The sequence below is a fragment of the Mytilus trossulus genome, chromosome 4, assembly GCF_036588685.1.
Source record: "Mytilus trossulus isolate FHL-02 chromosome 4, PNRI_Mtr1.1.1.hap1, whole genome shotgun sequence".
Lineage (NCBI taxonomy): Eukaryota > Metazoa > Mollusca > Bivalvia > Mytilida > Mytilidae > Mytilus > Mytilus trossulus.
Window position 1 is genome coordinate 77200617 of NC_086376.1, and position 18021 is coordinate 77218637.

General features: G+C 32.8%; 1 protein-coding gene across 1 annotated transcript in view; it reads right to left on the reverse strand.

The window, feature by feature from the left end:
- LOC134716014 (Fanconi anemia group I protein-like) overlaps nt 1–18021 on the reverse strand; it is a 52860-nt gene that overhangs the window by 25321 nt on the left and 9518 nt on the right. The window contains exons 6-14 of the mRNA XM_063578674.1: nt 9320–9445; nt 7970–8135; nt 7369–7457; nt 6790–6919; nt 6240–6332; nt 5549–5685; nt 5102–5276; nt 4071–4158; nt 3089–3290 (exon numbers count right to left, since the gene is read on the reverse strand). Coding sequence (XP_063434744.1) covers nt 3089–3290; nt 4071–4158; nt 5102–5276; nt 5549–5685; nt 6240–6332; nt 6790–6919; nt 7369–7457; nt 7970–8135; nt 9320–9445 — 1206 coding nt within the window. The remainder of the gene's footprint in view (nt 1–3088; nt 3291–4070; nt 4159–5101; nt 5277–5548; nt 5686–6239; nt 6333–6789; nt 6920–7368; nt 7458–7969; nt 8136–9319; nt 9446–18021) is intronic.

The window sequence follows — 18021 nt, forward strand, 5'->3', positions numbered from 1 at the left end:
AAATTGAATCGCAATTTCCCGTCGATATGCACAACTACATAGTATGTCCTTATTATCTGAAAAGCTTTTGTGTAATTCTGTTGTGTGGTTTGAGAGGAGTTGCGATGAGAAGAAACAGGACTGACAAACGGACAGACAGACGGACGGGTCAAAAACATTATACCCTCCGCAACTCGTTGTGTGGGGTATAATAATTCAACCCCTAAGCAGTCTAAGACTTCTATAAACTTTCATTAAGGTCATACCTGCCAACTTTCACGATTTAGGCGTGTACTACATGATTTTGACCCTTTGTCACGATTGCACGATCGTGTTCCAGAAAAACCTTCTAAAACACGATTTGGTGAAAATCTACACGAAAAATATTGTTGTTCCCGATTTTGAACTGTGTCCAATGGAGGAAAATCGTGTTCAGCCAATCAAACTGTGTGTTTCTCATGATCAAATTAATCAGCCAATCAAAAACGTTTTCTCTCAAGATTATTTTAACATGCTAGATATTGAACTTGTGTTGTATACCTCTGTTTGTTGGTCAGAATTGTAAAAACGTGAACATGGCAAATGATTTTTCAACTGCAAGGAGGTTCTTACACAGAATAAGAATAAAAGCATGGCTGATTGACAAACTTCAATGATGCAGTTCTACCATGAAGATAATAAATAGTAGTTTATTCACTAATTTATTGACATTACATGTACACTTGCTGTAACATAATTTTATTTATGTATTCAATCATTTAAAGTATAATGTACTATTCATTATTTTTCACATGGACACCCCCCCCCCCCCCCCCCCAAATCAACATGAGGAATCCCTTAAATGAGGGACTACCCTAAGTCAAGGGGTCACTCTTGTAAAAAATAAAATAGAAAAATGTAGATTTATTAACTTAAAAATGGGAAATTCTGACATTATATTTGGAACAGCTTTTCTAAATGAAGAGTCCTATTATTTTGAATAATGAAGAAGATATAAGGCCAAGAACATATCAAAATTCTTGGACATGTGTTGACCATATAATACCAGATAGATCATAAGATGTATAGTTCTTTGGGAAAAGTTTCTTCAAATAATATGAATGTGTGCTCATTTGTACTTAAAAGGTGGTTTTTAATGTCCTAACATTGAGGGGGGATCCCTAGGTGTTGTTCCTAATCTGATAAAGGTCCTTCTTTGTGTATAATTTTAAATTGGAAAAGTCAACAACTATTTAGTATCATTAAACATGAAAATAATTCCTTGTCTTACAGCTACATGTTCACATTTTCTGCTGATATAATTACTAGAATCATGCAAATAAACTTAAGAAAAAGGCATGTAAGCTCATCTTACAAATATGACACTTTTTCTAGACTACAAAACAGCACGCGCAAAAAAGTCATCGCAAAGAATTGTAACCTTTGAAATTGTTGTCGAGCGCTAAAACCCCCATGGGCATTTCCAAAATTTGGCAGGTATGTAAGGTATAAATGCAATTGTTCTGTTATAGGCTACTGGTAGGTCTTATTTGTCACATAATGACTTCACAAATATAATTCATCCAGCAATTCTTGAAACTGACCGTCTAAAATGTTTTATTTGGCAGATCTCTTGCTTTTCTGATGTTAAAACCCTGTGTAACATCTCCTCAGCAGGTTTCACAGGCAATCTGTTGTTAGATACATTTATCAACCTGCATATTGTGCATAATATCTGTCTAAAAAATCTAATCGTTTTTTTTATGTCTTGATATATTGTTTACAGACATATGTATAAAGCAGAGCTCCAGATAAGCTGCGTATTTGCGTGATCACGCAATACAAATAATAGAAAACCCAATGCAATTGTCCATTGACGGGTTCAACAACCCAATTAATTCAACAGAAAACCCATTTATATGCCAAAACCATGAGTTCTCAACCCTTTTATTGGCTACCGTTTGTGTTATTGACCCTTATCTGTTTACAGTCGTCGCGTAGACTATTTTTATAATATTTATAATTGGAAATTTCCTGTCGTTCTAAAAATAGATCCCTGCATCAAGTAGCTGAAATGGGTCCCTGTTTGAGTTCTCCGTTGCTCAATAGGTACACATGTTTTTGTAAACATTTCGATCTTCTCGGTGTTTATCCAATTAGCGTGTGTCATGTAGTCATATTTTTTTCGCATTGCTCGGGATTTTTCATAACATACATTGAATTAAAACGAAAGTGAATGTCTGGTTAAAATATTGAATAGAAGCATGTTTTCGGCTTCTTTTGGAAAACTGAGGGAAAGTTATAATGATAACAAGACTCAGCCAGTGTTTTGAGGAAGCGTCCATCGAATGCACAGGCGTGTGTGCGTACCATAACGAGAACATTGCGAATTCAGTTGGAAAAAGTGAAAGGCCAAATCATTTATGAAATGATAAAGCATATGAAACCAAAAGTTCTAATAAAAGACAACTAAACCCAGATTTAGGTAAATTGAATAAAAAAAAATCATTCAAGTATAATTAGAGTTTACATACTATCTTTTATTCATTTTACGGTTAATTAATGAATACACACACCATGCACACAGCCACTGATCAGGCACTGGTCTCAGAATTTATTATATAAAGGTATAAGACGAGTGCCTGTGAATACACATATCCTTTTTTGTGAGAAAATACAAAACTGGCAAACGGTTTGAAATGGGACACAAATTAAACCTACAATTGCTCCTCATTGAATAAACAGATAAAACAGCTAGCAAATAACCCTAACCATAACCCTAAACCAAATAAAAGAGCTAAACAAAGACAGAAACATATTAATTTAAGATGGAAAAAAAAAATGGTTTTGATATTGCCTAAATATTCAATATTGTGTCGATGAAAAAAAACAATACATTAAGGAGCTTGGTGGTGAAAAACCCAATTTGATATTAACCTGAGGGGTGAATTGGAATTGATAATGCAATTAAAAAACTTTATCACCCAATTATATAAGAAAATGGTGGGTAAAAACCCCAATTTGTGAATTCTTATCTGGAGCTCTGATAAAGTATTATTTCAAGGTATTTACTAACAATCAAGCAATAAAAAATGTTACTTTTAACTATTCTCAACTCTAACTCACAAACCTTGAAAACATAGCTTTTCTGAGTATGAGTATGAGTGAGTCTTTGAGGGTTAAACTGAGTTTTAGAAGAGGATGAATTGCCATCAGAAGTGCTTCAGCAGACACTGGAGACAAGAATGACAGATAGTCCAACATCTCCCGTACTTTAGGTGTTGATTCCAAGAGAATCTGTGGTGCTGACAAGACTGCACTGGATAATAGTTCTAAAAGAAAAAAAATCAAGAATGTGTCCAGAGTACATGAATGTGCCAATCACACTATTATTTTCTATGTTCAGTGGACCATGAAATTAGGGTCAAAACTCTAATTTGGCATTAAAATTAGAAAGATCATATCATAGGGAACATGTGTACTAAGTTTCAAGTTGATTGGACTTCAACTTCATCAAAAACTACCTTGACCAAAAACTGAAGCGAAACAGACAGATGCACCGACCAGAAAACATAATGCCCCTCTACTTTCGTAGGTGGGCCATAAAAAGTTCACATTATAAAGAAACTGTGAACTGAACTGTATCAGACCAAATTTAAAACTAGTTTATTTATTTGCTACATTTCTATCAGCAAAATAATAAAAGTGAAAATTATATAACACAGAGACTAATACAAAACAGTCAGAGAAAATTGAGATGTAAGGCTGTTTCTACTGGTATTTTCTTATAGTATAACTGAATTTGATAGAGATGTGGTTTCCTCAAGTTATAGTTCCACATTTACAATACATAATAGAAAATCAATTCAGATAGCAACAGGGTCACTTGCTTTTATAAGGCCCTAGGAAAAACTATTATTGAAGGCCGTACTGTGACCTAAAGTTGTTAATGTCTGTGTTATTTTGGTCTCTTGTGGGCAGTTGTCTCATTGGCAATCATACCATATCTTCTTTTTATATATCTTATGAAAGAATATATCTATTTTCTTAAAACTTATCAAATTTATATTTATCTTATTTCACTTTATATGCAAACTTTTCTTTCATCTTACCCATGTAGTGACCGACAGGTGTTGTTGCCTTAGTTACAACTCTGTTGAAAATCTGATCTAATATCTCAGCTCTCACCATTTCATGTTGCTAAAAATCAGAAAAGTCAAATATTGAAATTATATTAATATAAGCTATTTTATTCTCTTTGAGTTATTGCACTAATGTTGAGAGTTCAGAAGAAAACATGTGTTTTTCTTATAATGTGTCTGAGACAATAGACCTTTTTCCAGTTTGTTCCTCACTGAAAAAACTTGTCAATTATGCGTGCCTTTATGACTTCATTTACTGTGGATTTATTTATTTTCATGGGTACCAATTTTCGTGGTTTGAGGAAAATTTACATGTTCGTGCATATTTAATTTCGTGGTTTTGGAACAGTCTACACTAATTCCTTTAGAAAATTTGTTATTCGTTGAACATTTGAATTCGTGGTTCTCCTGTACCCACGAATTCCACGAAAATTGGTATCCAACGAATATTACTGAATCCACAGTACCAGATAGAGGGGATCGTCTGTAACCCTGCACTATAAACATTCATCAAGCATCTTAGAGATCATAATTGTGCAGGTAAAACTGGAAATAATGTTTGGTCTGTAGGTACTTAATCACAATTCCCTAATGACAGCAGTGCTGATTGTCAATTATAAGAATTTAATTTGCCAAATTATTCATTTATAGCATCCTAGTTTTTAAAAGACTCGCTCAACGTTGGAATGGAAGTGACAACAATCCTAAATGCACAAATGATGTTCACTAAAACCAAAGTTTTTGACGGAAATGCATCAAACTCAAAACAAGTCTATTGTTTAAAGTGTCAACATAATTTACCATATGGAAAAGGGTATGTTTTTGCCTGATAGTTACACATATGGAAAAACAACATAAGGCTAACTTGTTTTCAAATTAACACAAAATATACTGCCTTACTGGGAATTTGGTTGGTTTAATCAGTTCATCACTTACATGCCAAATGGACAAATGTGAAAATAAATTGCAAACTGTCATTATTAAAAATTGTCTTACTGTACCTTGAAAGTATTAAGAAGTATTTGACTGCCAAGCTGACAAGCTAAGTGAGTTGGTCCTGTTTGTGGTACTGCTGATGTCTCTATCCTACCAAATATTGCCTTAGGACCAAAGGAATCCATCAGTAGAAAGCCTAGATGTACCAAACCTTGTATCACATGGTCCCATCCATATTTACTACAATAAAGGAATACGAGCCATAAAAAATCCTAGACAGTAGATCCAGGCCATATACAATGAAATGCATTTGTTTATTGTGGGATAGCATCTTTTCTTGACACATGGCAATATTGCAATCACGATCTAAACAGTAAATGAACAACATTGTAATTAATAACCTGATGGATATATTCAATTGAATTAAAGAACATGCCCATATACTTTTCAAATGTAAATCAAAATGCAATACCTATATTGAGTCACATAAATATTAAAAAGACAATAATTACCTATTTTTAATTGTTTCCAAAGCAAATTCTTCCACATGGCAAGTGTCCTGTACTATTTCTCTGACCCACTGAGATGACGATTGTTTCTCTCCATCTTTAAAACTCTTTAATATCATAGTCTTTATCAGGTCATAAATCTGCCAGGAGAGAAAATATACATTTAATTTAACTAAAAAAATGTTACACTGATCAAAGTATCTAGTTAACACAAATCTCATACCTGATTTAGCATTCCAAATTTATGACAACACACTCCACCTCAGATTATTCAAATAATTTGGTGCTGTCTCTTCGACTTCGACATAACAAGGATCAACTGTTGTCTTAATACTGAAGTAAAGTTCTACCATTCTTTGTTTTTCAAATGTATCTTATATTTTTGTTGTGAATAAGTCAATTCACTTATAAATCAGTTGATTTATGATAAAAATATTTGAATTTTGTGTAAAATTGGACTGGGAAATTTGTTGTTTTTTTCAGATAAATTAAGGTTATTCATATTTCCTGTAAACATTCACCCCATGGATTAACTAGGGTATAGAAATATGGTATATATTGTCAGACTTCTCCTGTGACATCAGTTTTTGGGTGCCATCCAGTCTAAATGGAGGCATTAAATCTAATGGCTTGTGTAGTGCGAGTGATTAGAAGAACATAACAATCATTAGACATTTTAAATATTATATCTTACTTGGTCCTCAAACCTATGAATACGGGCTAGACACAAAGCCAATGCAAAATTAAATGGAGATAAAACTTGAGCCGCTGATCTCATCTGATTGCTCTGAAATAAAAGTATGAAATTTGAAAATCTCATTAGTCATTGCTCTGGAAGGTAAAAACTCAATGAATATCACATATAATATGGATTACATAGTGTTTGGTTTTTATGTAAAACATAACAAACTCAATTTATTTGAATCCTTTAAAATAACCTAGAATTTCAGCTGTTGGTTAATATGAAACCTCAGAAATTAATGTGAAAGTAAGCTTAAACTATTCTGTTTCTTTAATAAAGATTTTTTAATAATAAAGATTAGGGTATGTAATTATGTTTTTGGAAAATGTAGCATGATCTCTACATGTTCACTGAATTGTATAGAAATTAATGAATTTGAGCAAAAAGACTGTTCCTAATTTTGACTTTAACAGCACTCTTTGATATTCATGAAAACAATTTTGTTCTTTTGCTAAGTATCTATCTAATCGACATCTCTATATCAAATCAGGAAAAAAGATACCTTCAACAACTTTATAAATTCTCTTCCTAGTTCTTGATCTTGTTTAACAGCAAAACTTATATGTAAAATAACAGTCCCTTCTGTGTGCCTCAATACTTCTATATCAGTTGCATCACTCATCAAATCTTCACTGTAAAAGTTTTAAAATTATTTTGTAAAATCTTTTTGTCATTTGTTATGGTTTTAATTTTAATCCAGTGGCTTATTCTGATTATAACTCAAAATCCCCCATAACTAGTTAGGTACAGTTATTTTTCCTGACACTTGACATCCGAACATCCCTGTTTTATAAACGAATAAATTCAAATTAATGATAAAGAAGCTCTTAGACATTAACATTTAAAACATAATGCTTTATGTGCCCATTAGAGTTGTATGTATGTGTTATAAACCATGCTAAAGTTCAATTTATTGTGGTTTGCCAATCTATTTTGGTTTGTTGTAGATCTTGTACAGATTTCTTTCAAGTCTTATTTTTTTTGTCATTAATTGTCTCATTTTGGAGTATTTAATCTTGATTTTATTTTCTTTCTTTTCCCAATTGCTAATTTAATTAATCAATAAAAAATGAGAACAAACCTCAATTCATTTTCAGTTCTACCATGATTCTGTTTATCTTGGTCTACATAGAAATTAATGATACCTTCAATGACAAGTCGTTTATGTCCCTAAAATAAACAGGAAATATAACAATGAAAATGTTTCATGCTCTTGTCATATCTGAGTCAGAGGAATTACTTCTACAAGGTATATTTTAATCACTTGATAAAAATGTCATTTCTATAATTCCTAGAAACATGTTATAATTTTGGACAATATAAAGAATCATCATCTTCACAATAAATAACAAAATTAACACTAGAAATGTTTAGGAACATTAGAATAAAGCTGCACCACAGTAAAAAAGCTATTCCTTTTGCTCGTACACATTCATCTTATTATTATATGAAACAAAGTGATTATGCAAGAAAACAAAAACCATTCTCAAATAAAATTTACAAATTTCAGATGAATAAACCAGGATCTAACTAAAAAGTGAAATGAACTTCATACAGAGGTGATCCTTGCTGGAAATAGACACCTTAAATTTTACAAATACATATATGATGTATCTTATTTATATGGAATGGAAAAGCACTTCAGGTTTAACGTTTATCTCTTTGTAATTTTGATGTAATACCTTTGTGGATAATAAAAGCAGCTGGTAAATAAGGGCAGGTAAATCTTGTAAGTCAGTGTCTTTGAAAAGACGTATAATTTTGTCAATGACAAATTTTAGTTCATCTAAAGACATCTGCACATCTTTGAACATGGCTGCTAGATGTAATACACTCTTTGAACTCCATCTGAAAAATGAAAATGATGTTAATAAAGCAAGGTTGGGCGGTAAATACCACCCCCGGTATTTACCAGTGGTATTTACCGGTATTTACCGCCCCGGACAATACTACCCAAGTGGTCAATACTGGCAAATACTGGTCAATTGAAATTTTCATGGTTGTTTCTACTAATAATTGAAGTAAAATCTTGATAAAAAGTCAAATATAATGTGTCAGCTTATAAAATTAATGAATTTGATATGTTTTATACATCTATAACACTTTTTCTTACTGTCACCTGAGACTACTATACTGTTATAGTAGTCTCAGCTGTCACTGATTTAAAATTTAGTTTTTATGAATTATAATATAACATACTTAAGATATATATATATATATATACAAATTTATATTTTATTTAAACATGTTTAAATAAATGATTTTTTATTCAAAATGTATGATTTTACAGGTAATTAAAACTAAAGGTAAATAAAACTACAGGTAAATGAAGTTACATGGGTCTTTTTACCTATCACCTGGCATTGCTACATTTGTAGGTGTGAAAATTTAATTACTAAAACAACAGCCTCCAATAAAAGTTGACAGTACATGGGTTGAAAGTAATAAAATTGATATTTGAAGACTCCCCTAAACAATAAATTATTTCCTGTCCATAGCTATTTAACTGTGAGATAAAAACCTTCTTCATGCTGGAAATGAAAATTTGAAGTTAAGGGACAAACAGTTTTTATCCTTTAACTATAATATTATGTTCACATTAATCAATATAAATTCCTGTTTGAATTAACAATAGAATTCAAAATTAAAGCATTAAAAATGATTTGAACACCTTCTATATAAATTAATTATTAATTGTAATTATAATTGACCAAGTAGATAGAGGTTTTTATAGTATTGACCACTCAAAATTTCAATCGACCAGTATTTGCCGGTATTTCCCAGTATTTCCCGGTAAATACCGGTATTTACCACTGGCATGGTCAATACTAGTATTGACCGCTTTTTTGCCAACCTTGTTTAAATAAAGTTTTAAAATTTAAAGACAAAAGTTGGAATATCGTTTAACAGCTGACGATGGATATGTATGTTCCTGTTTACATCAATGAGACTTTTCCCCAAATTTGTTCTTTAGGTTGAGATAATCTTTAAATATTTGTATGTGTTACACAACCTATTGATCTTATACATACTTGCATGCACAAAGACTGTTCTGTATATGACTTTTATATTCTGTTCCCTTCATACTCCCATCACCATAAACAACAGTCTCTTCTGCAGCAATGGAGGACATGATTTTTGGCAACAACTCCAAACCTCTACAACAATATTACACATTAAAATAAATGACAAGAATTTTTCCACATTTTCAGTTGAATTTTTGCCTTTTCTTAGGATGTTTCAATGTTCATTGACTTTATTCAAAAATAATTAGGAATAATACTAAATATTACCAACACCCTTAATAGTACAAAACATTGTGCTGGATAAAAGAGCATGCCTAATTCAGTTAGCTTATCTAATCCTTTATATCTGATGATAGTATTAAAGTATTTACCAAGAAAGAACTCAAACCCCTTTTTGGCCACATTCACTGGCAGACCTATTTGGAAAATCACCGCGATTTTTGTAAAATATTCGGTGTTTTTTGGCCAATCTCCGCGGAACGGATAATAAATAGAGGTTCATCGTAGATTTTCCGTTTTACAGAATATTTTGCGGTTCTCCGGAGATTTTCCGTGTCTCAGGGAATTATCCGTTTGTCCGATAAAACGGGTGTGTATTGAGTCATTGATAGAACCAGTGATGCGTGAGCGACGGTTATTAAAAGGTCGGTTGTATAATCCGTTATGCGTGAGCGACGTTCAATCATTAATTGATCGTTGTATTATCCGTTAAGTGTGAGGGACGGTTGTATTGAGGTACAGATTGTAATATATGTAGAAGTTTACAGAACTATCATTAATCGATTAAGATATACGGAATTTTCAAAAATTTATCACATAATGTTTCTGTAAATTTAGAGAGAAACAGATTATATATTTCTCGGGGTTAAAGGTTTACTTTTATGATTGAAAAATACATGTGTATGTCTGAGGCAGAAGATCATTTAAACTTCATTGGCAAATAGGAATTTTTAAAACGATCTTGATCACCTGCTGATCCATTAATCTTTCAGAATGAAATGCACATTTATACCTTTTGGGGTTGAAGGCATATATTAGCAACATTAACAATATGCTACGATGAGATAATGACAAGTTGCGAATTTTAGTCCGAATGTGTATATATATGAGCATATGGACATACATTCATCTTTATAATTAATCAGTTCATCTGTCATTTGTTTTATTAAATTACTTTTCAATTGTGGTATAAATACAATTTTATCATTGTGTAAGACGATTTGAGAATAATGCTTTCATCGTAAATACTTCAGAAATTATAATTGATTCAAGAACCGTTTATTGGAACAAAAATAAAATGAACGGCCTATAGGAAGTTCTAACCTTAGTTGATATCAGGGGTCAATTGGTATAGCAGTATGTAACGTAATACAACGATCGTCGATGCATAATGTGCATATGTAAGTATATAGTATGCATGCAACTGGATTTCGACAACTCGTGGGTTGTCTTTTAGACAAAGAAGTTCCATTTTAAAGATATGAAAGTACGTCAATGCAAGTCTTGTAAACTAATCTGTTACTTTTTGAAATATAAATAAGTTATATTTAAAAGATTGGATGGTTATTTCACACGTATTAAAGTTCTTCTGTCATCATTACTGTTTTTCAATTATTTTTTGAGAGTTCGATCTTAAAACTAAGTTCGTCCTGACATTTATGGAATATTTGCCACTGGAAGTTAAACAACCAACAATCAATCATCTTATTACAAAATTTAAAATATGCCTGAGCGATAATATTCTTTTAAATTGTAATGTGAAAGACAGTTTCTCCTTTTATAAGAAGACACTTCCAGGTCTAATTTTAAGTGTATCTACATTCCGGGACTGAGATTTATTTACTATACTAGCAAAAAAAAAGAAAAGAAAAGAAATGATGTTACGTTTTTTTTTAATAATTAAATAATTAACGTTAAAAATATATGTAATTAACTTGATCTAAAACTTGACCTCGCTCATGATAGAGAATGTTAAAAATCAATTGTGTCGACTGCACGGGATTTTCCAACGGCGGGAAATACCCTGTAACTATAAACACAGGTGATGTTATATACTGACCGATTGTGGAATGTCAATTCAGGGTTAAAGTGATGTGTAATGATTGACATTATCGTGCGCTTGGAAGTTGAGGCTCTAGTAGGTTCATTTCAATTGATAATCGAAAATCTAAAATCATTTTTTTTTTCAAATCAACGATGAAGTTTTGGATATTATGGAAGGGATTTTTTTAAAGACAACGGAGGTACCTTAAAAGTCTATAGGAAAATATACAAATAAAATAATATAAAACAATTTCGAAGGTCACAACTTGTATCTTATAAATCAATGATAAAGCGACTTCATCAGTATTAACAGTTATAAGATTGCAATCAGATGACTTTTAATTTTGTTTGTGTTTCAGGACTGGGAGTGTATAAGATTACCTTATATTACATTGTATTTACAAATGTTTGTTTATATTGCTTGACTCTTATGGGTGTAATTTTGAAATAAAGATTAAAAATATATACTTAGGATGTTCCATTCTCAGCATTGTTTCTTGTCTGTCTGTTCGTTTGTTCGTTCGTCCGTCTGTCCCGCGTCAGGTTGAAGTTTTTGGTCGAGGTAGTGTTTGATGAAGTTGATATTCAATCAATTTTAAACTTAGTACACATGTTCACAATGATATGATCTTTCTAAATTTAATGCCAAATTAGAATTACCTCATTCCGTCAGTCCACTCAGGGACTTTCTAGTCCCTGGTCTGTTAAACATAGAAAATGATAGTGCGGATTGGGCATCCGTGTATACTAGTGACACATTCTTTTTTTTTAATTTATTAAACTTGTTCTCAGTGGCAGATCCAGATTTTTTTTATATATAAGGAGAGGGGAGACTAACTGATAATGTCATGAGAGGACCAGCTCCAATCATTCTCAAGTGATTCCCTACATAATCCATATTTATTTTTCAACAAAAGGGGCGGACACCGTGTCATTCCCCCTTTATAGCCGACTGAGAAACTCAAAGGGCTGTTTAGGCAGTCAATGTCGTCAAAAACTTCTATGTGTTGTATAGCCAGTCATTGTGTCAGTGTAAAACTTCCATGTATATCAATCAATCAAATCAAGACTATTAAAAACTCCTATCAACGCCATTCCCCACTAAATCCGGCTCTGGTTCTATTAATTTCATTACTTCTTCAGCATACTAGTATCGGTAGCATGTGAGTATGGTAGCACTCCGTAGATAGGTCTGTAGTTTTGCATGTATGACACTAACAGTTGGCCTAACGTATTAGAAGGCCAGGGTTGGAAGGTCATTCAACATTCTGTGGCTCAATTGCAACTATATTTTCTGTGAAGTGCTACCTAAGCCGTGGCCAGGTGAACCCTACCCATTTTTTTCAAAGGATTTTCCAATAGCACATCGAAACACTTCCAGCATTCTATATTTTTTTCACCAAAAAAATTGTACCTCAGCATAATACAGGTCATGAGGTACATTTGTTTGAGGAGGGGGTTTCAATTACTGTTCTTAAGTTTAATTTTCGGGATTTTTTTACAACGATTGCTCAAAATCGTTATTTGAAAATCCTGTTTGTGAGATGTAGATTCATTTCAATACCGAAATTTCGTCTATATATTAAGTTTCACAAGTGTATAACACGGACAAGCTATCAGAAGGTACATTACTCCCATTTTGTTTTGGTGTGAACCATCGATGTTTACAGCAATATCAAAGAATAAGATGATGATGGTAGAAAGAACTATGGGCGTCATGTGGCAAATATTACATGCATATCGGACCATGAGTTGTCAATCTGTATGAAAATATTTCCAATACAACCATATTATTGAGAAGGAATGTTTACATGCTATACTCTCGTACTAATATTACAGGGTTCTTGTGTCGTTCACCTTAAACACACATCTTTTTAACGATGTATAAAAAAAAGACAGAACCAATTTAATGTCATATATCCCTATTTTTAATATAACTATAACAAGAATACCCCTATTTAGCGAACAAACTGTTTATTCTTTCTTCTGTTATTGAATATTGAATACCAAGAAGGAAAATAAATCCCGAAATTAATTTGAAACTTTGATACTCAATAGTTTTCCAGCAAAATATTCACATCCCTTGGGGATAATTAGTGTTTGTCCAGTGGCATATATAACATGCATGTCGGAACAGGAAATTTGGCATAATGTACTTTCATAACCATGTTCACATCATTATACATTATAGCCAACAATTGTGATGACGAACTCCTTCCTTTGTTCGAGAACAATCTTGTTGAAATAGAAATCTGTGATTTTACTATGTCCATAACTTCGATGAACCCAAGGCAAGTTAAATATCGACCTGTATTTAATTCAAATAAGTTCTCTTCTTCTTCTTCGTCCATCGACATCCCATGATAACATACTGTTGTCATACGAGGACTAGTTTATTTACAAAACTTTTAACCCAAATAAACAAAATGTATGTTTCTTTCTTATGTTCAATGTAAAAATGTATAATTATTTTGAATTGCAACTATCTATAGTTCCTTAACTTTCTATCAAGGCGTATAAAAGAATGGTCGATTAGTGCGTATATTTTTGTTAAATCAACATTTCTTGTATGTTTCAAACTGTCCTTCACTTTTGAGAACGAGTACTTTCATTTCCCCAAATTTACCCTAAAAAATGTGAAAACAGATTTTTATTTTATCAAATCTTTTTTTTGGGGGGAATTATTTAGATTTTTATAAACAATATTCTTTACACCAGAAATGTAATTTATAAACAAGCTTATGCGTTTAGTAATGACTAGTATACCAGACACGCAAGACATAGATTTATACTACATGTACTATACACCTGATAGTTCAAAATGGAAAGTTTCAAGTTATCGGTCGTATACACTGATCAATACCCTTAGAAGTGAAGCGATGCATGAACTTGAAAGTCCGACAGGAAATCGCTTGAATACCTGAACGTGTCACCTCACAATACATTTGGGAGTAATACCTTTAGCCATGCTGGTGATCAGACAAGGGAAGGTACGAATTTATTTAAATAAGTTTATTACATAAAAGAATTATGAACAAATTAGATTTTCGAAAACAATTTTCACGGAACACTTATTTACGCTCATTTATGACTTTGAACTATGACTTTTTTACCAATTCCCATATAAACAGTTAAAAACGACAGACCTTGGTTACTTTTAAAAAAAAACCACCATTTTCCGTTTCAAGTTAGTTAGTCGGACAAAACAACCGTACGATTGACACGATATCGACACGCGATTACGACTACATAAGGCTACTATGGTTTTGGTCCTTTGTGGTTCATAGACATGGCGACACGCAGAGAATTGATACTCTAAATTTAAAATCGATGGTGATCTCTTGTCCAGCAGAATAAAACTTTAATACCTTTAATTTTTAGCATTTTTATACAGAATGCAGGACACAGATCCTCCTTTGCTGGAAAAGAAAATTTGTTGATTATAGAGGGAATAACTGAAGCGGCCGCCCCGCCCCCTCTTATGCATTTAGTGCATATGAAATTTTCTGGATCCGCCACTGGTGTGCTAGCTAATAACTTATATATTTTCACTACTTTACATTCTTAGCCCGTCTGTGTGAAATGCTCTGAGCTTCATCAGGGCCACGCGCGGAGAAATAGCTGGTATCCCTCGATCGTTTAATACATTGAATATTCATGTGTGCCTAAATGGTCATAAATATATTTCATTTTACAAATTAAATGATTATTCATCAACCTATGATCACCTATGGTCCGGTAATAACTTTTATTTTTTTTATTTTCTTTTTGTTTCAATTACAATTTGCCGTTCGTTTTTTGAGAAAAAAATTACACGGCTAATCATTTTAAGACAAAACCTCGGACCAAACACTTCGACTAAGCTATTATACTGACTAACTTGGAAAAATAAACCCAGATAAATGAGATTTCTATGGAATTTTTAATTCACCAGTTAATCAGAAATGTCCATCTCTAATATTTCTTTTGCATTTGATGTTGGTTTATATAAAACAAGTGAAACTGCGAGCTACTGCTCACTGATGATACCCCCGCCGCAAGTGGATAATATTATATGTGTAAAAATATGCACGTGTTCGGTAAACAGGAAGTTTTCGAGTGATAAATCTGAAAACGCATCACACGGTATAGCTGACTTATATTAACCCTTAAACCAAATTTCAGAAATCCTTGTATTGTAGTTCCTGAAAAAAATGTGACGAAAAATTTTCCACTTGGCTATCATGTGTAAAATCAAACAAGTGTTCGGTAAACAGGAAGTTGTTGAGTGATGAATCTGAAAACGCGTCACACGGTATAGCTGACTTATATCAAGCCTGAAACCAAATTTCAGAAATCCTGGTAGTGTAGTTTCTGACAAAAATGTGACGAAAAATATTCATGGGACGGACGGACTGACTGACTGACTGACAGACTGACGGACTGATGGACTGACGGAAGGACAGACAGAGGTTAAACAGTATACCCCCCTTTTTTCAAAGCGGGGGTATAATTAAATATCTTACAATGCAAAGCTAGTTGTTTGCGATGATGCGTAGCTGCATGGTAGATTACTACGTGAATTAGATCATTTTGAGTATCTTTGAATTCACTAACACGTGGCTGTTGACACATTACACACAATATACTTAAAATACCTGGGGCAATTTACACTTCTGGTTTATTGTCCCTTTAACCAGCCAGTGTATCTGTGTATGATGTATTTATCTACCGTGAAAGGGTTGTGTAGCCAGTCAAGGTCGTTAAATGTATCTCTGGCTCCATTGACAGACTACCATAATATATTCGAAAGCGGATCCCGGATTTTGAAAAAAAAGAATGTGGAAGGACGTAAAGACAACATTACAAATTGGACTATTGTACATGCAACATTCAATCTATTTCTTGTGTGACAGTTTACTGACTGTCAAACCCGTGTTCAATTTATTATTTTGATAGTGCCTTGAAGATAGCTGAGTAAAATAAATATTTTTTTAAACAAGATATATACATGTAGGGAGCTCTATTTTTACCAACCCGCTCATGAACAGATTCATTTTTTCTTATATTTACTTCCTGAATGACACGACTCTAGAAATGTTTGCCACTGGACATCAATTTAAAAATTAAATAGAATCAGACAGTCATGCTCGAGCAAATAACATTGAGAACGGAACTTTATAGCAAGATATATACTATAGTGTATACAGATTGTATTTGAACACATACGAGGGTCTTGAATATTGTCTTATAGTTGTAAGTAATTTTTCTGTAGTCTTCATATTTTTCCCCATTATTCTATATTCTTTGTTTTCTTGGTGTCTATTTTATTTACTTTTTTGGCCCTTTGTTGTGCACTTTTTGTCCATATATTTTCTCTTCTTCTATATAAATCCTATTCAAACCCAAATAAACATACACAATCAAAATGTTCAACTCAAAACCCCAGTTGACTTGTCATCCATGGAGTTTTTCTCAACCGTTGAGAATATAACAAATGCTAAATGAGTCCGTTTAAAAAAAAGATGTGGTGTGATTGCCAATGAGAAAACTCTCGATAAGAGACCATATGCCACAGAAATTAACAACTATACATGTAGGTCACCGTACGGCCTTCAACAATGAGCACAGCCCATACTGCATAGTCGGCTATAAAAAGAGAAAAAGTCTAGGAGTCCATTGCTGATATTACATATATATAAGATTAATGTATCACGTATACGTCTGATGCTTAATTGTTGGGGCTCTGCTGGAAGGCAAAATATTTAGCTCTTTACTGACTAGTATTTAACAACTGAAACTAGATAAGTTAAAGTCTAAGTTATGAAATTCAAGGAATCTATACATGCTATAACAGCAAATTTGAACGGAACCAAAACGAAAATTAGTAAAATAGTAAGTATACAACTTGCATTTCAGCATTTTAATATTGGTAATTATTAATGATGTAATGCGTAAATAAGTTATCCTACACAGTGGAACAAATGGGAAGCCAAAGTACGTTAATGTCTGAATTAATCTTCTGCAAAAACAATGTCATTTTGTTTATTTTATCTGGTTAAATCTTCTGACATCAGACTCGGACTTCTTTAGAACTGAATTTTAAATGTGCGTATTGTTGTGCGTTTACTTTTCTACATTGGCTAGAGGTATAGGGGGAGGGTTGAGATCTCATAAACATGTTTAACCCCGCCGCATTTTTGCACCTGTCCCAAGTCAGGAGCCTCTGGTCTTTGTTAGTCTTGTATTATTTTAATTTTAGTCTCTTGTGTACAATTTGGAAATTAGTATGGCGTTCATTATCACTGAACTAGTATATATTTGTTTAGGGGCCAGCTGAAGGACGCCTTCGGGTGCGGGAGTTTCTCGCTACATTGAAGACCTGTTGGTGACCTTCTGCTGCAATTTTTCTATGGTCGGGTTGCTATCTCTTTGACACATTCCCCATTTCCATTTTCAATTTTATTTCAATAAACTGACTTAAATAAAATTCAAGCAAGTTAAACTGTAAGCTTGCCGCCGTTGATACCCCCGCCGAAATATTTCGGTTCACAGGAAGTTGTTGAGAAATGAATCTGAAAACGCACCACACGGTACAACTTACTTGCATAAACTCTGTAACCAAATTGATAGATACGAAAAAGATAGATATGAAAAAAAAAATGCTTAAATAAATTTTTAATTTA